The 25,972-nt window shown below is 56.2% G+C and overlaps 2 protein-coding genes across 9 annotated transcripts in view; one reads left to right on the forward strand and one right to left on the reverse strand.

Annotated features, from left to right (window-relative positions):
* The window catches only part of LOC140905761 (uncharacterized), a 25,760-nt gene extending 13,310 nt beyond the window's left edge, over nt 1-12,450 (forward strand). For all 8 annotated transcript variants that reach the window (XM_073329191.1, XM_073329192.1, XM_073329194.1 and 5 more), the window contains one exon: nt 479-12,450. In XM_073329191.1, coding sequence (XP_073185292.1) covers nt 479-1,962 — 1,484 coding nt within the window. In that variant the 3' untranslated portion in view covers nt 1,963-12,450. The remainder of the gene's footprint in view (nt 1-478) is intronic.
* Nucleotides 7,649-25,007, reverse strand: LOC140906200 (uncharacterized). Its single transcript, XM_073329692.1, has 9 exons — nt 24,639-25,007; nt 21,664-21,790; nt 18,677-18,790; nt 17,509-17,625; nt 16,838-16,951; nt 15,521-15,634; nt 14,441-14,990; nt 12,972-13,212; nt 7,649-9,238 (listed from the first exon to the last, which is right to left on the reverse strand). The coding sequence occupies exons 1-9, from the start codon at nt 25,005-25,007 to the stop codon at nt 7,943-7,945; spliced, it is 3,042 nt and encodes a 1,013-aa protein (XP_073185793.1). The 3' UTR covers nt 7,649-7,942.
* Between the last annotated feature and the right edge of the window lie 965 nt (nt 25,008-25,972).

A 25,972-nucleotide genomic window follows, 5' to 3' on the forward strand; every position in this document is an offset into this window, starting at 1 on the left:
CAATCTAAGTGTAAGACGAGACAACACGTGGGTACAGACAGATGGGGGAGGACAGGAAAACAAGGGGCAATATTGGTCCGTATGACAGGCCGTGCAGCCTAAGTGTCAGAGGTTGCGTGGTGTCATGGCGAAGGAGAGTTTTGCAGAGGAATTTGAAGATGGATGATGAGGAAGTTTTGGGGAAGTTTATGGAGAGCACCTCCCAAGCTTTGTCTTTATCCTTCCCATGCCGCTGGGAGGTAGGGCAGGATTGCTGTTCTCCACTAGCAGATAGGAAGTGAGGTGGAGAGAGGCTGTGTTCTGCCCTAGGCCTGTGGTAGAGAAGGACCCTAGTGCTGTAACCAGAGGCCCAGCCTTCCCCTCAGTTGGTCTCTGATGCATGGCCAGAGAGTTGATTTCCCCCACTGCTTTATGCAGCATAGTTTCATTTCTCCCAGTCTGTCCTGTGACTTACCTTTGCCTTCCCTCCTGGTTCCAGCTGAAGGCTGGAAGAACAACAAGCAGCAAGATTCACAGCAGCTGAAGCCTCATTGGACCTCGGCCCAAAGGCCGGAAGAGAATATTTACCATAGTGCCGAGCACAGCCTGCCCTGCGAGGGTCAGTACGGCTCCAATGGGCCAAACGTGACCCTGGCAGTACATATGCCAGAGAAACCCACCCAGCACGAGAGAGACTTCAGCCCCTTGAAAGCCAGCACCGTGTCCCCGGGGGCCCCCGTGACGGAGCGGCCCTATCTCTGCCCCGAGTGCGGGAAGTGCTTCAGCCGCAGGGAGCACTTCGTGAAGCACCAGCGCACCCACACGGGCGAGCGCGCCTACGTGTGCCCCGAGTGCGGCAAGGGCTTCACGCAGCAGTCCAACCTCGCCACCCACTGCCGCACCCACACGGGCGAGCGCGCCTACGTGTGCCCCGAGTGCGGCAAGGGCTTCACGCAGCAGTCCAACCTCGCCACCCACTGCCGCACCCACACCGGCGAGCGCGCCTACGTGTGCCCCGAGTGCGGCAAGGGCTTCACGCAGCAGTCCAACCTCACCACCCACCGCCGCACCCACACGGGCGAGCGCGCCTACGTGTGCCCCGAGTGCGGCAAGGGCTTCACGCAGCAGTCCAACCTCGCCACCCACTGCCGCACCCACACGGGCGAGCGCGCCTACGTGTGCCCCGAGTGCGGCAAGGGCTTCATCCACCAGTCCACGCTCACCACCCACCTCCGCACCCACACGGGCGAGAAGCCCTACAAGTGCAGCGTGTGCGCCAAGTGCTTCAGCCGCCTCTCCACCCTGCTGGAGCACCAGCGCACCCACACCGGCGAGAAGCCCTACAAGTGCCTGGAGTGCGAGAAGCACTTCAGCCGCCTCTCCACGCTGGTGGAGCACCGGCGCACGCACACCGGCGAGAAGCCCTACAAGTGCGCCCAGTGCGAGAAGAGCTTCACCCGCCTCACCAACCTGACCGTGCACCAGAGCACCCACGCCGGCGAGCGCGCCTACAAGTGCGCCCAGTGCGGCAAGAGCTTCGCCCAGAAGCCCTACTTCCTCAAGCACCTGCGCAACCACACCAAGGAGAAGCTCTACAAGTGCCTGGAGTGCGGCAAGAGCTTCGTCTGCCACTCCTGGCTGGTGCGCCACCAGATGATCCACACGGGCGAGCGGCCCTACCCGTGCGGCGAGTGCGGGAAGAGCTTTGTCCAGAAGGAGCACCTCTTGAAGCACCAGCGCATCCACACGGGCGAGCGGCCCTTTCAGTGCTCTGCCTGCGCCAAGAGCTTCCGCTGCCAGCAGTCCCTGAGACTGCACCAGTGCGCGCAGGCCGGCCAGCAGGGCGGCACGCCGGCTGCGCCGGGGGCAGAGTTCAAGAGCCCGCTGCTGTACCCGAAAATGGAAAATACAGGGGAGCAGGGGGGTGAGCCCTGCTTTGGGAGCTGCAATGGGAGAGCCACTCCATGTGAAACGCTGCGGTGAATCGCACGCCCTCTCTGCATGCCGGATGGGAGGGGAGCGCTGGACGCGAGGGATGGTGACGTAAGACTGTATTGAATGTGAGCTACAAGCAGCCGTTACGTGCCGGGCCCGGGGTAGAGACTCCACAACGGACTGAACGATGCGTTGGAAGCGTCTAAGCGGCCACAGCTGTTTTGTTTGTACGAACAGTCTCCTGACTGCTGACACCGCCAGCGGGAACGTCGCCAGCAGGCTCTGCTCTGCGGGGATGGTGCAGGGCAGGCCTATGAGCCACTGTCGCAGAATGCTGCTGTAACGTGAACGACTTCCTACGTGACTGCAGAAGTGGCACACAGGCTGTTGGGAGTGAGCATCAGCACGTCGGCAGGTGTGCTGGGTTAACAGTACTTTGTCCCCCAGGTCCTCCAGTGCTACAGACCAATGCGGTCTGCTTGCCGGCGCTGGGCGGCTTCCTGCAGTCAGTACGGCTGGGGACTCGGAGGTGCGGCGAGGCTGAGATGGGCCTGCAAGCCAGAGGCAGAACCAGGTCTACAATACAGGCCGCCTATGCTCTTACCTCTCTGCTTCACCACCTTCAGCCCTCATGAAAGGGAAGCTGAGCTCCACCCTGGCGGGTGAGAGCAGGAATGCAGCATCTGGCTCGCTTGCCCGTCCGTGGAAGCGATTGGTAAACTTGAAGCAGTGATTTCTGTTCTATTTGTGACTGTTCTATTTGTGACACTCCTGCTTCCCACTGCAACTCGTGGTGGGGGCGTACCCTCAAATACCCTGGAGCAGCAGCAAAAAATAAAGTTAAGCTGGGGTGCAGGGTGGTCAAAGTGTGTCAGTAAGGTGTGATGACTCTGTCCCAGGTCCTGGAGCTGCCGCAGGAAGGCAGACTCTAGGAGTATTTCACTTTAAAGGTCAGACCACATAATTCAGCTGTTAAAAGGGCTGTGGGGGAATTGGGGCCAAGCTCAATTCCGATGAACATTGCCCGACCTAGGAGTAGCGTGGGTGCTTGTGAGAACTCTCCAGAGCAGGCATTGCCTCCGTCACAGCAGCGCTAGTTACTGTGCAGCGTAAGGTTGGTGCTTCGGCCCTCCTCTGCTAATCACACTGCGGATCTGCTCTGGCTAGGAGCTATTTACCTTCCCAGTAGCCGCCTGCAGGCCTCCCTCAAATGAGACCTGCAGCTACAAGCTTCTGACGCTTTCAGGCCTGTCTACACAGCTGGGTTTTTGTTTGTTTGGGGGGGCCCTTGGCTCCCTGAAGAGATGACAGGTAACAGTTACCTGCAGAGCAGCTGTGATCATACCCATGTTTGCAGGTCTACCGCTGGGCCTGTCTGGGGTTGTATTGGTGCATTCTGGGCTGCTCTTCTGTAGTGCGTCAGCAGGAGCTGGAGTGCCCAAAGCACCGGATGGTAGGAGCTGTTTGGAAAGGGATAGATAAGGCAGAAAATATCAAAATGACCTGATATAAATCCATGGTGCGCCCACACCTTGAATACAGCATGCAGTCCTGGTCACTGCATCTCAGAAAAGATGTATAGGAATGGGAAAAGGTACAGAGAAGGGCAACAAAACTGCTGAGGGGTCTGGAAGGGCTTCCATATGAGGAGAGAGTAATAAGACGGGGACTTTACAGCTTGGAAAAGAGACGACTAAGGAGGGATATGACAGAGGTCTATAAAATTGTGACTGGTGTGGAGAAAGTAAATACGGAAATGTTATTTACTCCTTCCCATAACAGAAGAACGAGGGGTCACGCAATGAAATTAATAGGCAGCAGGTTTAAAGCAAAAAAAATGAAGTTCTACTTCACACAACGCACAGTCAACCTGTGGAACTCTTTGCCAGAGGATGTTGTGAAGACCAAGACTGTAACGGGGTTCAAACAAGAACTAGACAGGTTCAGGGAGGGTAAGTCCATCAATTAGCCAGGATGGGCAGGGATGCAACCCTATGCTCTGTAGCCTCTGACAGTCAGACGACGGGATGGATCACTCCAAATTGCCCTGTTCTGTTCATTCCCTTTTGGCCACTGTCAGAAGACTGGATACTGGCCTAGATGGACCATCGGTCTGACTCAGTGTAGCTGTTCTGTTCACAGGGACTAGTGAACTCTGGCATATCCTTTTCCTTCAAGCCTGCTCATTGTAGAAGAGCCCAAACCAAACCCCGGGCATCACGATGGGGTTCCCTATCTATGCTGCATAGGCAACAGTGTACTAACTTGGCTCTTGCACCACAGCTGTGTGCTTGCCTGGGTCTCCAGGGAAGGAGAAACACGGTTAGCTGCCTGTTGCTGGGTGTTTCCCTTGGGGGATAACACAGGCCACGTCCTACTGGATCACAAGCTAAACAGCAGTCAACAGTGTCACTGTTGCAAACATCATTCTGGGAAATACAGGGCCATCGACCTGATGGGATGTTCTAGCTCAGGGGTTCTCAAACTGGGGGTCGGGACCCCTCAGGGCATCGGGAGGTAATTACTTGGGGGGACGTGAGCTGTCAGCCTCCACCACAAACCCTGCTTTGCCTTCAGCATTTATAATGGTGTTAAATATATGAAAAAGTGTTTTTAATTTATAAGGGGGGGTCGCACTCAGAGGCTTGCTATGTGAAAGGGGTCACCAGTACAAAAGTTTGAGAATCACTGTTCTGGCTTCACCCCCCAACAGTTAAAAGGCAAGAGATATCTCACCCTGCTTTGAGCTTCACTTACTCCAAACTGGCTCTGTTTAAAAATTCCTCTGCTTGAAGACAGGAGGAGGGCAGGGACCTGCTTCCCTCTGCCCCATGCAGGTAGTGTAGACCACCAGAAGCTGGTACAGAAACACCATCCTGAATGCTGTTAGTTTCAGTAACAGAAGCCCCCTTTTGTCAGTCCAGCTGCATCTATGCTGGGTTTTGGCAGCAGAGCTAGGCTGGGCAGAGGGGTGTCGTTCACAGCTGTTCTGATACGTTTTAAGTGTAGATGGATTCCTTCGGCACCAGCACTCTGATGAATTAATCCAGGGTGGAAAGAACGTCTTAACGCTTCCCCCTTTCCCACTTACTGATGATCGAACCGCTGTGGGAGGAGATCTGCATTCCCCATCTGACACTCAGGCCTAGAATCACCCTGACACTCCAATGGCTGGTGGCGGCTGGACACATTGGCAACTAGGGGCAGTGGTGGCTGGGGAGGGGGCAGTGTGCCCCAGGCAATACTCTCAGGGGAGGGGGAAGGTATAAACATGGCATGGTACATCAGCCCCCCGGGGCACACAGATGCACATTGCAGGCCTGCACCCCTAGGGTTAAATGGAGCCCATATGATATAAAATCATGAATGGTGTGGAGAAAGTGAATGAAGAAGTGTTTTATCCATTCACATAACACAAGCACCCACGGTCACTCGATGAAATGAATTTGCAGCAGGTTTAAAACAAACATAAGGAAGTATTTCTTCACACTATACACAGTTAACCTGTGGAACTCATTGCCAGGGGGTGTTGTGACAGCTAAAAGTATAATGGTTCAAAGAATAATTAGATAAGTTAATGGAAGATAGGTCCATGACTGGCTATTAGCCAGTGTGGTCAGGGATGCAACTCTGGGTGTCCCTAAACCTCTGACTGCCAGAAGCTGGGACTGGACGACAGGGGCTGGGTCCCTCAATTGTTGCCCTGTTCTGGTCATTCCCTGTGAAGCACCTGGCATTGGCCACTGTCAGAGACAGGCTATTGGGCTAGATGGGCCATTGATCTGCCCCTGTATGGTCATTCTTATGAGCAGCTCCCTGGTGCAACCCCCTCCATCTTCTGGGGGGCAGGAGGACATGGCTTTCTCTCTAGAAAACTCTTGTCTGCGGAGCCTTTGCCCTGAACAGGCGCCACACTCACTCGCTCGCTGATCTCTCTTTGGCCTGGGCCTGGGTTTCTCGGGGCAGCCCCACCTCTTCCTGGACAGCAAGGCTAGCAGCACCTCCTTGCTTGGAACCATCTGGCCCTAACACGCCCTCTGCCTCCCCGGGGGCGTTGCCCTAAGCGGCTCCTCCCCCTAAGAAGTCTTTTTAGCCGGCTTTGGTCCAGCTGAGACGCTCACTCAATGGAAGGTCCCACATTTACCCACCGAGCAGGTGTGGCAAAGCCTCCCCCACCCTGCCCAGTGCAGGCGTGACCCCCCTCCCCAAAGGGCACTGAGTCTGGCCTCTGCTGCAAGGTGTGAGGGCAGCTTTGGGAGGTGGCCCGCGGAGCCAGCTGGCTCTCACCCACAGCTGCCAGGGACGGCAAACAGCGTTGGACAAAAAAGTCCCATGGCCATGGCACAATTGCTCACCCACCTCCTGTCGTTTGTTTCCTCACTGGGGGGTCACCTGTTCGTTCGTGCTGGCAGAAGAGGCTGGCCTGGCAGCCCTTGCTGTGCCTACAGTAGGCTTTCCCCCCAAACGGGCTCGCTGTTGAAGCGACTCGCCAGGAGCCTTAGTGTAGACCAGGCTCTGGGCACACGGCACTCAGGCCTCACGTGGCGCACCCTGCTCAGCGCAAGGCTAGCCAACCTGCTGGGGTCAATGGCTAGGGCAAGGCTACCCGCACGCACCCACCCTGGGGGCCGAAACCTCCTGTGGCTGAGGCCAGAGGACCCAAAATTCTTCATTTAGCTGGCTACCCGTCAAGTGACGTCACAAGGCACCCAGAACATAAGGGTCTGTGTGCCATGACAGACAGCACAAGCTAGCGGGTCCCCAAGCCACTTTCTCCTTTCCCCCATGTGTGCTGTACCCCTCTAGTTTCCGGTGCTCCAGATAGCGACCAGAATTGGCTAGATCCGTGAGGACTCACCCAGGCCTGGGTGAAAGGCCCCAAGGGGAGGTTTGTATTTATTGCAGGACTTCTGCAAGCAAGTTAGGAGAGCTTAGACTTTTTTCTGCACTTTCCCCCCCATTCCCTCACCTGTCAGCCTTCGCTGCTCCTGCTGTCTCTCCACCCTGTGTGCCTGGAAAGTCCTCCCTGTTACGAGTATGCTAGGTACCTCCTAGTCTGCCCTCAAACCCATTGCAAGCCCCTTTCTTTTCCCAAGGTGCATCCCTGCTAGCCACTCAGGGCAGGGCTTACATTCTTTGTTTGCACACCAGACAAAAGCATGAAGTTGCCATGTGCATTTTTCTGCCTTCCCATTTCCTCCCACCCCTTCAAGGAGCTGCCTCCAACGCTTCTGCTCTCCTTTCTCCCACGTGCCCTCGTCCGCCCCATTCCATCTCCTCTCCCCCCGTGGCTCAGCAAACACACTCTTTTGCCAGTAGAAGCTGTGCCTGCCATCAGCAGGGTTTGCTGGTCCGGCCCTACCGCAACAGCACTGTCAGCAAGCCCTTCCCCGTGTAGACAAGGCCTACAGCAGGAACATCCCCCTCCACTGACAGGGACTTTTACCAACCCCACCCAGAGCAGGACACGGGCTGGGAGGTGGCTCAGGGAAACCAGCGCCTGGCTCCAGGTCCATGTGAACAACATGGCGTAGGTGGGGCTGGAAGACACTGTCAGACCCCCCCCCCCATACCCCATGCCCCTCTGAGCTTGTTTGATTGTCCCAGCCCCATAACTAGACTTTCCAGCCTCCCCAATCCCTAACCCACTGATAGTCTTTCATGTACATTAAAAAAATAACTGGTCTCAAAACACATCAACCTTCAGGTAATGGTCTTTAATGTAGCATCTGCTATTTACCATTACATGTTAGTTACCAGGGTCAAGTCCCACTTCAGTTAAAGACGCTTTCCGAAAGCAGCGTGGCCTGGAGGAGTGAGTGCGCGACTGGGTGCTGCTCATGGCTCTGTCACTGACTCACTGCATGGTCTTTGCCAAGTCACTTTCCCTGCCTGTGAAGTAGGTAGGTCAGTCCTGACCCCCCCGTCTTACAGGGGCGCTGGGAGGATTCATGAAGGACTGGCCCGTGCTTTGGACCAGTCTGGCACTCTGTAAACGCCAGCTGCTATTATAGAGCGTATGGGCCTGTCATGTAATGTGTTGCTGTATTTCTGGGTAGGGAACAGACTGTAAATTGCCTCCTCCACACTGCCAGCCCACTGGGCTGCTGCCTGTTTTCAGTCTTTCCCCTGAGGGGGCTGTCTCCGTCCCCTGCCTGTGGCGGGGTGAAGCCCTGGAGGGAGAGTGGCTCTTCTGATGGTTGTTCAGCGACTGCCTGTGCCGGAAGCTTTTGTTGCACTTGGTGCATTGGAAGGGCCTCTCCTGGGTGTGTATTCGCTGGTGCTGCTCCAGGGTTGTCTTCTGGGTGAAGCTCTCCATGCATTCGATGCAGGGGTAGAGTCTCTCCCCTGCAGGGTTTGCCGGGGGAGCCGGGAAGCCATCCCCCCACCTCCCCCATTGCTGCGGTCTCGGCCCCCCGTGGACGCGCTGGTGCTTCTGGAGATGGTGTTTCTGGATGAAGCTCTTGCCGCACTGGGCGCAGGGGTAGGGCCGCTCGCCCGTGTGGATCCGGTAGTGCTTGTTGAGGTTGGACTTCTCGTTGAAGGTCTTCTCGCAGGCCGGGCACGGAAAGGGCCGCTCCCCCGTGTGCAGCCGCGTGTGATCCGCAAGGTGCCGCTTCTGCAGGAAGCTCTTTGGGCACGCGGGGCACTTGTACCGGCGTTCCCCGCCATGCAGCCGCTGGTGCCGCGTGAGCGCCGGGTGGCAGCCGAAGTTCTTCCCGCAGGCGGGACAAATGAAGGGCCCGTTGCCCTCCCCCACGTGGGATCGCTGGTGTGCTAGAAGGCTCCTCTTCAGCCGAAAGCTTTGCCGACACTCGGCACAGACGTTAGCCCCCTGTCCGGCATGAGGCAGCTGGTGCTTCCGGAGGCTGGGCTGGAGGCAAGAGCTTTCCCTGCATTCAGCGCAGTTACAGGGTTTTCCTCCTGTCAGGATTCTCTGGGGCAGGGGAGGGAGCTGCTCGATTCTGACGCCTGGCCCATGGCCTGCAGGTGTAAATGGGCCTTGGTCTGCATGGGCTTCCTCCAGCGCTGCCCCTGGCTTGCATTCACCCAGATTGCTCCCGTGTGCGGTGGGCTCTTCCAGGCCCTCTCCAGCTCCCTGCTGCCCTTCTGAGCTGCACAGACTCTCTGCTGGCTGGCCTTGGCTCTGGAAAGCCTCGTCGTCTGCTCTTCCCAGTAATTTAGTCGTCAGCTCCAGGATTTCAGGCTTTTCCTCAACTTGCTGCTCCTCAGCTTTGATAACAATCCTGCCGGCTGCTGAAAGAAAGAGAGAATCCAGAGATTTATTCAGTTCATGCAACGGAGTCAGTACAGTAGCCTTGAGTCAGGAACGGAAACTCAGCTGGGATGCTCCTGGGAAGGGATCATGAGATTTGACCTAGTTTGGGGTTTTGAAACCATGGAGGGCATGGGGACGTGTAGGAGCGATCAAGGCTGCAAGAAAACTGCAGCCTCCCCTGTGTCAGGGCTGTTCTGCAGTTTTTTTATTCTTTTTTAGCACTAGAAATCCAGGAGCATCAACCATTGGGAAGGCAGCCTGCCTTCCCCACCCTGAACAAAGCTCTTCAGCTTAGCCAAGGCTTTACAAAGCCCTGCTTTGCCAAACAGCAGAGCAAAGAGGTTCACCACTCAGTGATGGCCCTATCCTGCAAGGTGCTATGGGGGCCCAAGGACCTTCCATGCAAAGCACAGCACTTCCCAGGCCTGGGCTCGTGCTGCCCCACACCAGCCAGTGAACCAAGTGTCATCAGACACCGAGCTAGCACGACCTACAATGCAGAGATGATGGAGAGTCATGTATTCTAGTCTCAGTGCAGATGAAAACGTGTGTTCGGGATAGATAGGGCAGACCGCCTTCCTGATTTTCTTTTCGGGTGCGGCTGAGGGGCATAGTTAAGGTTGTTTGCCCATCTTAACTGAGTTTCCATAGAGGAAACCCAAGTGTTTGGGGTAAATGTAACTAACTCAAGCTCCTGGATTTCTGGTTTGTGTTTTATAAATGTCCCTGAAAGAACATGGCCAGAGTCCAGGGGCGCAGCTATGGCGCTGCAGGGAGGCCTTTCCCCCAGCGACAGAAGAGGTTTTCCCATCACTCTACTGAAGCCACCTCCCCACGAGGCCGTAGCTACGTCGAGCAGAATTCTTCCGTTGACTTAGCCGTGTCTACATCTACCTAACTTTTTAGTGCGGCCCAGGCCCCAGTGCAAAGCACTTTGAGACACCTGCCGCAACTCCCCCACACCGGGGTGCGCAGGGATTTCGCTCCCCTTTGCCTGAGCCACGACACGTGGCTCCCCCACACGCTCCATCTGGGCCAGCGGAGCAGGACTGGAAATGGCATTGCCCGGGCAGAGGAGGGAGGGGCAGGCAGCTCGGTCACTGTTCACGGAGTAGCTGCTACCAAGCAAATGAAATGGCTTTAAACCCGCCCCCTTCGTCACTGGAGGGACAGGCGCTGGCTGCTCGCACACCAACGGCTCTAGGAGGAATCGCACTGCATGGAGACTGCACCACCGCTCCCACCGCAGTCAGGCACCCGGTGGTGATACCAGAGCCCTGTCCAAGGGAATGTTCCTGCTGGTCCCCCAGCAACGCTCACCCTGGGGGAGCCGCATTGCAAAGAGCAGGATGCAGCTTTCCAGTGCATGTGTCCTGAGCCTGCAAACCCTGACTCACAGGTGACTTCCTACTGAGCCAGGGACCTGCAGTTCACACTGACAGGATGTGGCCCGTTGACTTCAAGGGGAACACTCATGGAAGTAATACATGGGCAAGGGTTTGCAGGACTGGGCCCACAGTCATCGCAACTAAATGGGCAGCTCCTGCAAGTGCCTGAACACCATCAGCTCTCGCTGGCTTCACTGCGTTAGCTGCATGCCTGGAACATGGGGCGTTTTCCGGCCGTGCAGGCAGGTGAACTACCCCTGGTATCCCCAGCTAGGGAGCGCGGAAGATTGCACAGCTTCCGGTCTCCTTCTCAGTGGCAGGGGGCTGGGAGGTGACTTGCTGCCACCAAGGCGCCTCAGTGCGCTGGTGAACGGTGCCAGAGCAACAGTCTTGGAGCCTACAGTCCGCGCTTTGTCCACAAAGCAGGCACAGTACGACACCCGTGCCAACTTCCCTCGCCTCGCAAGGGGGAACGGCGTTGTCTCCATGGCCTGTCTAGTCCGTGGCCGATTAGAATGGGCCATCTGTCCGCCACTGCAGGAGACGGGTCGTAGGGACAGGCATGCAATGGAAAGAACTAAAGAGAGCTTAGTTTGGTTAAGAAAACAATGTCTGCTTTATGGTTTGGGGCTAGTAAGGGAAAGGCCCCCATCAGCAAATAAAAGATGTCATGAGAATATTAAGAAGTACTTGCAGTGTGGGCAGGGTGTATGGGTCAAAAAGTAACTAATAAAATAAAGAGCTGCCGTGACAAGACAAACTGTTTAAAAAGCAACAAGCCCAAACCCTCCTGCTGTTCTGCGGGCAGCAGGAAGGAGGGGAAGAGACCCGGGGAAAGGCCTGGGGAAGAAAGGAGGGGGTAGGTTGTATGCTTTGTTTGGTGAAGGGGATAAAGGGAGTTATGAATGTGAGGGTGTCACGGATCCACAGGTCTGGGGTTCTAGAGCAGTCCCTGGGAGGACCCCTTGAGTCAGCCCCCCCTCGGGGTCTCACTCTCTCACTAAGGTAAGCCCCTCAGCTTCCCCGCCTCATGGGACCACACCTCAGAGCCTTCAGCCCCCCTGCTTCCACCGTGAGCTCCCCTCAGCGAGTCCGCCTGGCTTGGATACATGGGGAAGCCCTACACAGCCTAAGGGAGCAATGCACCCCCGCCTCGTTTAAACTGGAGCAATGCAGCCAGCGCTGTAAAAGCAGAGGGGTTTTATTAGATGTCTGGACCACAGTGTAGGAAGTTCGGAGTTCTCAAAGCCGTACAGCACCGTCTGCCTGTCAGTCCTGAGCCCTCTCTGGCCCCCAGTCCAGCAGTGTCCTGCTACCAGCAGCCCAAGGACCCCTCCTCCATCCTTTGCTCTTCTTCTTGGGCAAACGGTGTCACCCGGCCTCCCCCGCAGGCCTTTTGTTCCCCTGCTGGTCACAATCTGCTGGCTTCCTGCAGAGGGTGGGCCTGGTTGTTAGTTGCTAGTTACCAAATCGCCGGGCCATTGTCTGGGTCCAAGCCCCAGACAGCCAGGCATCAGTCCCACCGGGATCTCTGGGTCTTCTACAAGGGTCACCTTTCCCCACCACCTAGTTACCCATGCACCACAGAAGGGAAACTGAAGCACACACACTATTCAGACAAAATATTATGAAAAATTCCCACTTTGTCACAAAGGACTCATTGTCAGCCCCTACCTAATCAGACTGTGCATGCCAGGATCTGAGAGTTTTCCCTGGGTCTGGCCTGTTTGTAAATATATTGACCACATGCTTGTGAATACTTTGTCACTGTATTGGGTGTAGTGACCGCTTATCCTTGAGGCTGTTAGGCATATTGAGAACAATTGTATAAAATACCTTTTGGCCTGAATAAAGGGATTTATGGTTAAATTAGTGTTTGGTGGTCTCTCATATTAATTTCAAATACTGTTAATAATTCCAAGAGCAAGATCATCCCCGGACAGTACCTGGCTCCTATCTCCCCTTCCGCTCCATGGCTCCTTGTGGAACCCTTCCCCATCTGGAGCCAAGCCTGCAAACTGCTCTACTACCAAGCCACGGTCCAGCTGGCCCCTTCCCTTCTCCTCTCATCAATGTGGCCGGCCGCTGCACCAACAAGGAGTCCCTCGGTGCTCTCCATTCTCCTGCCACTACAGGACACAGCCTGCCCTCCATGACTGCAACTCAGGGCCTGTCCCCCCACAGCCTTGCACCCTCTGCTCTCATTTCCACTGGCCCAGGGGGAGAGGCTGCAGCAAGCTGATCCGGAAGCGTTCTGCACGCACTTTGCACGGGGGAAAAGACTGCAGAGGGTGCAAGGCAGTGGAGAACTACACCCGCTGGGTTCTCCCAGCGCCGAGAGTTAAATTCCTGAGCTGTTTCTGAGCCGGTAACAGCTGTGATATTTCTACCGTCAAACCAGAACGGCTGAGCGACCAGTCCTGTTCTGCTTTGGAACAGAGGGGCCCAGGTTTGATTCCCTGCTGCAGGCCCAGGGACCCGTCCCTGAGGAGGAGCTCGTCCTGCTGTGACTCTTGGCAGGTAACCGGGAGATGCTCATACCGGGAGCTTTTCCCACACTCGGTGCACGCACGCGGTTCCTCTCCACTGTGCGTGATCTTGTGCCTCAATGACTTCGGAGCAGCCAAGTGGCTGGGAGCAGGGAGGACTGGTCACAAGGGATGGCGCTTTACTCCTGTGACCTGGTCCCAGGTCAGTACCGACCAAGTTACCATCAGACATCGTTTGATGACCTGCCCGAGCTCGTTGGTCAGACTGTCCAGTTACCAACAGGCAGAGCGTGCGAGCCAGACCCCACTGGAGTCTCCGCAGTTAGGAACGGCCCATCCACCCCAGAACGGCAGGGCCTGGTGGGGACGCTGGCGTGGTCACTACACGTGCCAGGCCTGCTCTGGGGATGGAGACTGTCACTGTCCAGCCGTGCTTAACCTGGCATCTTCCACAAGCACCAAATCCCCTGCCTGGGGGATAGTCAGAGGTGTGGAGGGCTCACGGCGTTCAGGGCAAAGTGGGGAGAGCTGGGGCACTGGGCGCTTTGGCTGAGCCCCCAGTACAGGGCTGGGTGGGCCATGGTGGCACGGGAGTCGGTGCACAAGCTGAGAGCTCCCCCATGCCCGGGGATTCTCAGCTGGCCCAACCTGGCTGCTTTCCGGCCCCTTTGTGCTGCCCGAACACAGGGGTGCGCAAAGGGACCCGAATGCACCAGCCCAGCTGGCTCGTGGTGTATGACCAAGGATGTTCCCACAGCGAGCGACGCTCCTGCCTGGATTCTCAGTGTCCCTGTTTAACCTTCCCCGTGCTCAGGAGCAGTGCGGCTGCTCCTCCCAGCGGTGCTGGACCTCTTAGTGCTCTGACCCGACACGTTCCCCACCACGGAGCTGTGGGAAGCCCTGTCCCCACACAGATGGTTTCTCTGCAGGGCTCGGGTGGGCAGCCACAGCCCAGCTGGCCCAAACCCTCCCCAGGGACTCTATTCCTGGAGGGTCTCTGCCTCGCCTGGCACGGGTGGGATGTAACACGTGTCACGTGGGCACAGTTGGGGGTTGGGTTGCCAAGCCCAGCTCAGGGGCCGGTGCAGCCCGAGAGGCCCTGGCTCCCCGCTGCCAGCCCCGCGGTGGCCTCGGCAGGCTCGTGCAAGAGACGAGTCCTCTGGTGCTGTGCCAGGCTGTCCTGGCGGGCAAAGCCCCGTCCACACTGAGTGCCCTTGGAGGGACCCACTGGTGCTTGGCCAGGAGGCACAGGTGGGCGAAGCTCCTCCCGCACTGGGGGGGCAGCCCCCCATGGCGGGCGCCCACTGGTGCTGCGTGTGCCCCTCGGCGACAAAGCCCTGGCCACAGGCAGCGCAACGGACTTGTGCTCTCAGAGGTGGGTCTGCTGGTGAGCCAGGAGCGTGTCCCGCCGGCCGAAGGCCTTGCCGCAGGCGGGGCAGGAGAAGGGCTGCTCGGCCGGGTGCGGCCCGGGGGGGAAGAGCAGGGGCCGCTTCTTGCGGAGGCGCTTCCGGCACTCGGCGCAGGTGAAGGGCAGCTTGCCCGGGGGCATGTGCTGGTCCTGGAGGCAGCGTTGAACCCGGCCGACGCTCTCACCGCACTCCCTGCACTTGGCGGGCTTCTCCGCCAGCTGGCTCCTCTTGAGGCTCAGCAGCGACTGCTTCTGCCCCAAGCACTTCCCACGCTCGGGCCATGGGCCGGGCCGCTCGCCCCCCACGGCTCTCTGCTGGCCCCCGGCCGCTCTGAGCTCCCCAATGCCCCTCTTGCCCTGAGCCGACCTCCCTAGGACGCTTCTCTGCCGAGCCGCAGGGCCCTCCCCGGGGCTCTGGACCCTGGTCCCTTTGGACGCCCCAGGGGGGCCTGGGCCCTCGCCCCCCTCCTCGGCACGAGGCTCCTCTGCAAGTTGGAGCGGGATCTCGTCACCTGCCGGGGCAGAAGAAAGCAGCCGTTATTCACGTCACCTGCCGGAGAGGGAGGGAATTCTGCGACTCAGGGGCTCCAGCTTTGGAGTCAAGTCCCAGGAAGTTGGCCGTGGGGAGCGAGCGGGGACACTCATCAAGGTGCTGGTTTACCGGACCTGGCTCCGCCTCGCTTTGGGGTCGATAAATCCTTTGTTCCCCCTAGAGAAGGGCAGAGGGGAAGTTTTCCCTGTCTCCCTGAGGTGCTGGGGTTGGCCCTGGGCCTTGAGATCACCAGCGATGAGGCTGCTTTGAGCGACTCTGGGCTTGCACAGCAGCCTTACGTGGCCTGCTGGGAATTCCCCAGGTGGAGTGACGCTGGAATGGCCAGGCCTACGCCACCCCCCTCCCTCCGGCAGAGGGGCTGTGCTGGAGGGGATGGGAGGGGCCTGATGATCCCGGCAGCCCGTTTGCAGTCGCAATGCGCTGGAAATTGGATCTGACCAGCTCCTGTCGGCACTCACTGGTTCCGAGCGGTTTCTCTCCAACACGCACCTGCGCTGGGCTCTGCAGGGAGCCCCCTTTGCTCCAAAGCCGGCTGAGTCCCCACACACGGCTCCGGCTCCGGTTTAACCCAGGGGGGAAGGCCAGGTGCTGGAGCAGGAGATTCTGTTCACAGGGAAGAGCAGGCTGAGAATTAGCAGACGGGTTCTAACCATCAGGGGACAGACCTCCCGGAGGGGGCTCCCGACAGAAGCGGAGGCAAGAAAAAGGGGTTTGAAGGTGGAGCTTGTATGTTTCTGAACGAGTCGGGTTAGTCTATTCAGGGTTAGATGCACTTGACTACAGAGAATCTGGTTTTGCAGGCTCCGTACAGGGCAGGCACTTCCCAGCTGTGGGAAGGCGTGACAGGAGGGTTGAAGCAGCCGTGCCTGCACCAGGGTACGCTCTGCGGGAAATATTAAACCGGAAGCGGAGCTGATGAAGTCAGAAGGAAAATTCCTTGGCCAACTGCTCCAGCATTTTTTAGCCAAAGCCAGAGAAAGGACAACTCCACACTGCCTAATCCCTGGCCGTTAGAGAAGACAATGGCAGGTGATCGGACATCACTCTTTTGTGAAAGGGTATAAAGGGGTGAGCTTCGTTCATTAGCGTGTCTGCCTGTCCTCATGGGAGCCAGCCAGCGTGGGTTTGAGCACCCCTGGGTCGACTCCTTTTTGTGCGTATCCTTGATCAACGTCTGTACAGGCTTATCAAGGTTCATCACTGTTTGGATGTAGCAACTCCTGACTAGTGGGGCTTTTAGGCATGTTTGGAGCAACCGTACAAATTCCGCTTGGATTTAATACTAATTTAGCCATAAATGCTTGTATCTGGTGCCACCCTGAAAAAACAGGGATATAAACAAACTTCCAGCAACGAGTTCCATGCTGGGGTGGCTGGCGATAGCAGGGACTGGACTCCAGGTCCTAGGGGTCCCTTCCACTCCTGTGGGATTACGTTCCAGTTTGGTTTCTACTCCCACTTAAACCCTGAGTTAGGGGTTTAAAGCCAGCACTGGCTCTTTGCTGGAGGAGAGAAGACACCTCTTTTTAATGGATACAAAAGGCGTTTGTGAGGATCAAGAGGCAGCAGAAAACGAGGGGCTAAGACCATTGGTCAGACTGTCCAAAGAGGGAAAGGAGGAGAGGCTCAGCGATGGGACTGGGTGGTGGCAGGGCCAGGAGGGGGTGCGAGCGGCTGGCTTGCAGCCTGTAAACTAACAACATGTCAGAAGTTGAGAGCAGATGAGCAGAAACTGTAAAACGGTCCAGCTGGATTCCCTGCTCGTCCCCTCACGCCCTGTGCCCAGTGGTCTTGGCTGCTACTCACCAGGGCTGGGGCCTGCAGGGGTTCTGCTTTCTCCAGAGATCGGCCGATACTGCGCACACGGCTCCTCTTCTCGTTTAACCCAGGACACAGCATCGGGGGGGACAATCTGAAACTCTGTTCAGGGCAAAGAGGATTACACCGCGTTCCCCCGCTCTCGGCCAGATCCGAACACCGAGCTCAGGCCCGACCACCTTTGCTTTGGACCCCTCCTCCGCCCAAAGACAAGTTTGGGCGGCTCCAAAGGAGGGGATTTGCTGAATGGCCAGCACACTAAGGGACACCCCCGCCCCGCTGGGTTTAACGAACGCAGAGCACGGACACTAACAGCCAGACGGGTCAGGCTCCCATGCTGGAGGCAAGGGAGTGAGACAGCATCCTGTGCACGCAGGGCAGGTCCTGTCCCAGCTCCTGAGCAGAGGGGCTGCTCCTTGCCAGCACCTGCAGGGCATTGCCAGCCCCACACGGGGCGAGGCGGAGGCAGGCTGTGTGCTATTGAAAGGCAGGGGGACAAGCCAGCAGAAGTCGGGTACAGCAATGCAGACGTCAGTGACAGTCTGCCCAGAGGGTGAGGAAACGGCTGCTGGTCCCTGGAGATGGCTGGGCGCAGAGAAAAGAGCTCCGGGGTGATTACTGCGCTCAGCAGCTCTGAGATGGTGAAATCCATTACTCACCTGAGCAGGGGCTTCCACTGATTTCATTTTCCGCAGAGTCCCCTTGGCCCCCACAGCCCGGATCCTCCTCCTCCTGGTTAATCCACAATGAAATGTCTGATGCAGAACCGGGGGGTTCTATTCACAGGAAAGAGAAAGGCTCAGATTTCAAAGGAGCCTAGGGGAGTTGGGCACCCAGTTCCCATGCACTGTAGGTGGGAGCCCGAAGTCGCTAGGCTGTTTACCAAATCCCAGCCAAGGGTATTAAGGGTACGTCGACTTTCGAGCTGGACGTGTAGCCGTGGCGGTGGGAGGGGCTGGCTGCCCCAAGTACGTCCGTAATGGCTCAGATGAGATCGTACACAGGGCAGCTAGTCCCTCCCGCAGTGCACCCCCACGGCTACACGTCTGTTGTTTGAGCAGCACTCCCGCGGGTCCAGCTCCTTGGCTGGCACTTCCCCCTTCCAGCCAGAACGCAGACACACGCTGCATGTTTCTCCTCCCCGCTGAGAGCTGGGCCAAGGAGCTTCAAACCCATCTCTGCCAGCATCGGTTTTCAGAGGGGGCTGCTCTGAACAGACACTAGTGCAGCTCCGGTGGGAGGGGAAATGGAGGGCTGCAGATGGGGTCGATGCCAGAATGGTCAGGAAGGGGGCAGGGGGCCGAGGTGGGATGAGGGGAGGGCTGCAGATGGCACTTGCTAGGGACAAGGACAACAGAAATCCACCTATGGGGAAGAGCTGCACGTTCTGAGAGCTTGCTAGAATTTCAGCTTCCCTTCGTTCTAGTGGTTCCCCCGGGGGCTGGACGAGCCTGTCCCGTCTCAGAGCCCGTTCAGGACACGGGACGTTCTGCAGCACGCAGGCTGCCAGGGTTAAATTGTGTAACTGCCCCTGGGTTGTTCCGGGCTTTGGGTTCTCAAAGGAGCCCTTTTCCCACTTGCTCCTTCCAGAGAGGTCTTCTCTCTTCTCTCCTGTCCCTGGCACAAGTGTCAGAAAAGTGCCCATTGAAACAGAGGGAATGAAAGAGCTCGTGAAGCTTTCACTGGACCGAGCCATTTGACTTCACTCCTTGTGCACGTTCGCCAGGCAGTCACACCTCCAGCTATGGCAGTCAGTGGAACGGGACCCTGGGGAACCCAGCTGAAGCGAGAGACCTCAGGGCTCATTTCTGAGCTGTTTCAGGGTACCTGGGCTGGGGTCTGCAGGGATCTCGCTCTCCTCTGAACGACCCTGATCCCCGACACACGGCTCCTCCCCTCGTTCAATCCGGGATAGAAGGTCAGGTTTGGAGATGGCGTAGTCTGCAGATGGAGAGAGACGCTCTAGGGTTTGATTCACACAGTAGGATACTCATTCCAGATCATTATCAATGCTCTGAAATACCCAACCCCCGAGTGCTGGGGGTGACAGGTGATGTGAAGAGAAGCTACACCGGGCAGGGTGCTGTTCCTCTGATGGGTGGGACTCTCTGATTCCTCCTAAGGGAAGGGGCTGCCATGGGCACAGGAAGTATTAATCCACGTGCCTATTTATTAAGCACCAAGAAGCCGCGCAGGGAGCCACCTGCAGAGGGGCAGACGGGTTAATTTGGACACTATTTATTCTACAATACAACGGCGCCAGGGAGCCTGGGGATGCCGGGGCTGTTCTCTGACACACAAAGTACAGTTATGTCCTGACATTTCAGGTGCAGGATCTTAGCCAAGGAAAACTTGGGGCGAGCTGGGCAGTGCATTTGGGGTATCGAATTTGCTGTCCACTGTCAACCCCCAGGATTATTCCTTTCCTTCCTACTAATTACATGATGTGTATTAGGGATGCAAATATTGGTTAAAAAGGTGAACTGGTTAAACGATTACAGTTATTTTGTTTATCTGGTTAACCGAGGTAGCTGGGTGGGCCTGGCATGGCGGGGCCTGGGGCCAGTCCGGCCGGGGTCCGGCGTGGCTGGGGCCAGGGGTCTGGCCAGCCAGCTAGGCATGGTGCAGCCAGGACCGTTCCTGCCCCTGCCGTCCCGACACGACGCGCGGCCGCTGCGGTTAACAGTTAACTGGTAAGCCTGGTTAACTGGTAAGCTTACCGGTTAACCTTTTACATCCCTAATGTGTATCAGGCTTTTCCCCTCTTCAGCTGCTTTCCGGATGCTCCGGCTTCCTGTCCGCTAGGAACCGTTAAGACTTGCGATTCCGCACTGGTGGGGCTGACTGTGGAGGCTGCAGAACTAAGAGGAACGAACCCATTTCGCTGGAGGATCCAGAAAGGGAATGGGGCCCAACCCCTGAACACGTGAACTCAGCCCGACTCTGCAGCAGCAGCCAGGGGGCGGAGGCGGCAGGAGACGGCTCAGAGGCCTGGGACAAGGGCGGCGAAGGTCGGGGCTACGGCAGCAGGGCTCGTGGGAGCCCCGGCGCTGGCCAGTCTGAACTCAGCACTGCTGGTCTCAGCGCTACCCCAGGCGCGTTCCAGCCGGCTAATGAACCCGGCTCCCGCGCCTGGCGGCCCTGGCCACACTCGCTGCCGTGCACTGGTCCTTGAGCAGGGGTCTCTCTCAGCTGGACTTGCTGGGCAGAGCTCACAGTGAGAAACAGGCGTCTCAGTCTTCGGGACACTGAGGCCGCGTGGCCCCCCTTGTGGAAGAGTGGGACCCCTGGGGGTCTGGCACACTGAGCGGGTCCTTCCAGGGGCCGGTTAAAGGCCGGGGTATAGCACAGATCTTGTGGACCTGTGACACCATTTGCATCTGTTGCAATGCAGCTGGCAACTCAGAACCCACTGGGCAAAGGGGAGTGGACCTGCACATACCCGCAGTGAATTTGGTGCAGTATCTGGAGTTGGAACTGGCTGGTCCATACAATTAGTGACAGGCCACAGAATCTCTCTCCTAGGTGAAAAGAAAAGGAGGACTTGTGGCACCTTAGAGACTAACCAGTTTATTTGAGCATGAGCTTTCGTGAGCTACAGCTCACTTCATGTAGCTCACAAAAGCTTATGCTCAAATAAATTGGTTAGTCTCTAAGGTGCCACAAGTCCTCCTTTTCTTTTTGCGAATACAGACTAACACGGCTGCTACTCTGAAACCTCTCCTAGGTGACTGGCTCAAATCCAGCTCAGGTCAGTGGGGAACACAAGCCATTGCCCTCTGGCGGCTGGTTGGGAAGTACCTGTGTGATGCAACTCGGGGTCTCCATGCGGCCCAGTCGCAGAACCCACCTTCTCAGTCAGAACGAGTAACTGGCCGCTCAAGCCGAGAGATCCCAGGAGTGAGGAACACGGGCAGAGCGGCAAGGCCTCCAGTGCTTCCAGCTACAGCAGGGCACCTTTCGGCAGCACGGTGTTCACTTGGGTCAGCAAACGTTTCCCTGAGGCTGACACAACCGCTGCGGTCAGCACGGGGGTTAGAGACGAACGCAACAGAGTCAACACACCCCTTCTCTGGAGAGCATTGCCGGGGGGATTCGTCTACACCTAACACACTGGAGCTGCAGCTGCGTCCCTCAGTACCACGACGGGAGGGGTTCTCCCATCACCGCACTTACTCCAACTCTCCGAGGGGGGGTAGCTACGTGGAGGGAAGAATTCTTCCATCCTCCTAGTGTCGTCTACACCAGGGGACAGGCCAGCGTAGCTTTGGCTCTCCGGGGTATGGATTTTTCACACCCCTAAAAGACATATTTCAGAGTAGCAGCCGTGTTAGTCTGTATTCGCAAAAAGAAAGGGACATAGTTATGCCAATGCACGTTTTAAGTGTAGACCAGCTCTGTGTCAGGCCTGGTCTACACTAGAAAACTAGGTCAGGTTAACTACATCGGTCAGGGTGTGAAATCCCCCCCCCCCTGAGCGCTGTAGTGAAGCCGACCTAAGCCCACATGTAGACAGCTCTAGGTCTTCTGTCGACCCAGTGACCACCCCTCAGGGAGGCGGATTACCTACGCTGGCAGGAGAATTCCTCCCGTCAGCACAGGTAGTGTCTACACAGAAGTGGTACAATGGCACAGCTGTGCTGCTGAAGTGTTTTAAGGGTAGACGAGCCCTTAATCCAAGACCCGCACTACAAGGGTTTTACCTACCGATCCACCCGGAACAAAAGGAATTGGAGAGTAAACTTGAGCTGGAGCCAACTCTACCTTCAGCGATCTCATGGCTTCTCGTAATCGAGCGAAGAAAAAAGAATTACCCAGGGAGATCAGGGCCTCATAATTCCCTTTCATCACGTTCTTGTAAAGCTCCTTCTGCCATTCCTCTAAGCTCCCCCATTCCTGCTCGTTGAAATAGACGGAGACGTCGTCGAATGTCACCGGCACCTGGAATCACAAGCGTTGCACACTCAGTACCTCCTGGGTCAATCCCACCTGTCGTATGAATCAGGAGAGATGGGGAGGAGCAATGTCGCCTGACTGTTATTGGGAAAATGACTAGAAATGGGTTTCATGTAAAAACACCCCAGACATCACAGCTAGAGCTGCAGGAGGCTATGCTGCCCCACCCCTGCACCAGCAGAGCTGGAAAGGAAAATCTGAATTTGGTCAGGTGGAGGGGTAGGACAGAGACTGCTTCCCCCTCGCCATCCATGCAACACGTGGATCCCGTCCTCCAACTGCCAGGCTGCACAGCTCAAATGGAGCAGGCTGCTAGGGGACTCCACATTACCCACATACCCCTTGCACAGGGATTTCCCCACTCCTGGGCTGTGCAGGGCTCTGGGAAGACGCCATCGTGGAGGCAGCTGCCTCTCATGCTTTGTGTGTGGAAGTGGGCAGGGACATGGAGAAGGTCCTCTCTGCATGCTGATCCAAGGGAACACGCTGGCTGTAAGATTAAATAGATATGGAAAGGGTTAAATGAGCTTGGCTAAAGAAAATGTGTTTTGTAGTTTAAGTAAAATAAAGGGGCTTTTGTGGCCATGAACAGGCTTTGGAAAGAATAGGTTTAAAAGTTAGAAAGAACATGGCATGTAGGCAAGACCAATTCTGGGGAGGATGCTGAGCTTAGAAGGTGGCTAATGAGATGAAAAAGGAGATTTTTGGAAGAGGGGCCTCTGAATGATAAGCAATGCTTACACACTGGTTCTAACACAAAAAGAGAAGGTTGTTTTGTCATGTGATAAAAGAGCAGTAACCTTTAACGTCCCAGCACTATCTGACAACAAGGGCCTGCGGAAGAAGAGAAAAGGCCAGTGCAGGTAGCTTTAAGATCCATACATTTAAGACAATTAGAACGACAGAGGCCCCACTGCCATATCTTGCGGAAAGGTGCCCCATACTGGTACTTAGCTAAAGATAGAAATTGGTGATGACATCACTTGTCTGTTAGAGTATAAAGGGGTGAGCTCTTCAGGGGTTCGTTACCACTGCCTGCCTGCCTGCCTCGGGCTGGGTATTTTTTGTGAATATTCTGGTCAACTGCTTCTGAATGTGTGTCACTGGATCCGGGTAGCAACTGCTTATAGCTTAGCATTTTAGACACGGGTGGAGCAACTGCATAAATACCATTTGGCCTTTGGCTTGAATAAAGGAATTTATGGTTAAATTACTATCTGGTGGTATATCCTCCAGAAATAATGCAATCAAGCAATTTCCGGCACCGGCCCCAGCGATTAACTGAGCCAGGAGGTCCCTGTGGAGTGATTCTGTTCAGGTTTTGCCTACAGAATTTGTTCTCAGAGGCTGCAAATATGGAGCAACATTTGAACCTAAGCAAAGTACCTACATGGCCCCTGTCACCACTGTATCTCCACACTTCACAGTCGGATGTGTGTAGCCTCACAATAGGCCTGTGAGGCAGGCCAGTGCTGTTATGCCCGTTGTACAGATGGGGAACTGAGGCACACACCGGCTAAGTGACTTGCCCCAGGACACATAAGAAGCCTGGGACTGAGCCCAGGTCTCCTGAGTCCCAGCTCAGTGCCCGATGCCCTAGGCCGTCCTTCCTCCCCTGCAGACGTTTGAACCCTGTACTCTGATACGGAGCCTGAGCGCTGATGGCTGTGTGCTGACACCACGGAGTTGCAGCGGGGAGGGAATGGGCCCAGCGCAGCCACGGTGTTCCTAACCAGTGTGATTTTAGGCACCGTCACACAGGTTGGCAGCCAGATCACATCACTCCCTTCGTCCAAACCATTTTAGGCCAGTGAATAAGGAACAGCCAACACAGCGTCAGAGCAGCATGTCAACACAATTCGCCTGGGCGCTGTTGTAGCACGTTTCTGTAACTTGGTTAGAACATACTCTGGGGTCCTTCCAGAAGAGAGACGAGCAATCACACTCCAGTGCGCAGCCCTGACTGGGGAAATCTTGCTGCGGGGATGGAATGTCAACGGGAAAAGAAATCTTTCAATAGACTGACCTGGGAAAGAGGCCATGAGTTTCAAAAGTGGATGTCAAAAGTTAAGCTCTTACATTCATCCTGTTATCCAAGAGGTGGCTGGGATATGGGTCACACATCTTTGAAACTGGGTGTGAACACATCTTTCAACTAGCATAACTATCAGGATAAATAAATCACAGCTGCCCCCAAGCCCCAACCTAAGACAAAAGGGATTGTGAACCCACCCAGGAGTTTTGGACCGAGTGGGGGAGAAGTCTGTTTGGGTCAGGGCGTGCGTGTGTGCGAGGGGAGAGAGAACACGCAGAGATGAAGAGAGAGACCGAGGGAGAAAGCAAACCGAGCCACAGCCTGGTGTCTGACCCTGGAGAAAGCCAGAGAGTTCCTTTGGGTCTGGTGCTGCTACAGAGGCTGGAGGCTGTTGGCTAAGACACTGCTCCTTCTGCCTCCTGCGCTCAGAGACCATTTGTGCCTTCCTCGCAAATAAACAAGACTGCGTCCAAGAAAACCCCAGCCTGACAGACTCCATCATCAATACCTACCTTCCAGCGGGAACATCCCCAGGGCCCTGCACTTTGACTAGCCACGCAGGTCACAAAGGGACAATATTTAGGCAATGAATAAATACCCCAATTTTCCAGAGTGCTGAGCACACGGCAACACCCGTGGACTCCAATGGGAGCGGCGGGATGCTCAGCACTTGGGAGAATCAGGCCACTTATTCATTGCCTAAATATGAAGGTAGGAACCCAGTTTTAGGCCCCGACTCTTGAAAATCTCTGCACATGATTTAGTTCTGCCCCTCGGCACCAGCTGGGGTATCGTTACCTTGGGGACCTCCCCCTTAGTGCCTGGGGGGAGCCTCAGGATCCAGAAGTTCCTGTTCTTCAGCAGGTTCTCCATGTTCTCCAGCCTCCTCTGCAGCCGTCCATACCCCTGGATCAGAGTTCCTACCGCAGCCCACTTACTCTCCAGCTGGCTTTCAAATTGCATCACCGTTTTCTCACAATCGACTAATTTCTTCTCAGCTGTTCCCATTCTCCTCTCCAGAGTCAGCAACCGTGTGGCATGGGAATCCACAGTCCTGTCCACAGCTTGGATTGCAGCAACTGCAGGCCACATGGAAAGCTTTGCCGGCTGCAGCTGGCTCTCCCTCTCGGAAGTCTGTCTGGGGTCAGAGTGGGACTGTAAAGGCATTGGGCGCCTTGACTCCGGGTCCCATTCTGGAGCCTGTTTGCAAGGACAGAAACGTAAGTGGAGCTGGGGGACTCGTCATTCCACAAACGAAACTCCACTTAAAAGGGACTGAGGCTGAGCAAGTGCGAGATGCCCCAGAGAGCCAGCCCTGAAAAGCCAGGAAAGGCCAACGGCCCCCTCTGAATCTGCACTTCCGCTAAGCGCCCAGCCCTGCGTCAGCGGACAGAATTCCCTCGTGGAGACGCACAGCACGTTCCTCCCCCAGTACAACGCAAAACCCTTCCCCGCCACCTCCACCGATACTGCGACATGTACACGCAGGACCAGCAGGGAGGGGGTGTCCTGTCTCTACGGGGGACGCACAAGGTTGCCGTTAAGGACGTGCTAGGAATGGGGTGCACAAAGAGCATTTCCGGGTCACTGGCGGGAGCAAGTTCCTTGGCACAATGCCGAGTCTCTCACTGTCTGTGGAAAGCTGCAGTGTGGGGTACAGTGAAGGGGAGCCTCAAACACTGTCATTTCCTTGCTTCTTTTAATTTCCCTTGGGGGAGAGGGTCACACCTACCCAGCCAGACCCTGTTAGACAAAGGTTTGGTTTGTGGAATTTCCACAGGGTTTAATACATGAAGCGTAGGCGGCTTTTTGATGCGGGGGCTTGGAAAGGCAGAGCTGTCCTTCCCCCCATTTCTCGATGAACATGTGGGGATATGGAGGGAGTGGGGATGTTGTGACCCCAGGGCACCTGGGTACATATGGGCCACAGAGATCCCCTGGGTCTGCATCTGCCTACTCATCTGCCAAGAAACATCATGTAAGGTCTCTAACAAAAGCCAGCGCCAGAAGGGTCGCCATAACTATTGCAAGATGTATTTACGGAAAATAGGTGAAGAGTTCTGTTTTATACTAAAAACTCTGCTCTCTAGGGCGGTGAGTTAAGGCAAGTCACTGACAGGTGATCCACAAAC

This window comes from Lepidochelys kempii, chromosome 2 (genome assembly GCF_965140265.1).
Source record: "Lepidochelys kempii isolate rLepKem1 chromosome 2, rLepKem1.hap2, whole genome shotgun sequence".
Taxonomy (NCBI): Eukaryota; Metazoa; Chordata; order Testudines; family Cheloniidae; genus Lepidochelys; species Lepidochelys kempii.

Coding starts and splice junctions, on each gene's coding strand:
- LOC140906200 (XM_073329692.1), bottom strand. CDS start 25,007: ATGCCTTTACAGTCCCACTCTGACCCCAGACAGACTTCCGAGAGGGAG. Junction 16,952..17,508: donor CAGTGGAAGCCCCTGCTCAG/GTGAGTAATGGA, acceptor TGCCCTGAACAG/AGTTTCAGATTGTCCCCCCC. Junction 15,635..16,837: donor CCCTGCAGGCCCCAGCCCTG/GTGAGTAGCAGC, acceptor CCCTGTGAACAG/AATCTCCTGCTCCAGCACCT.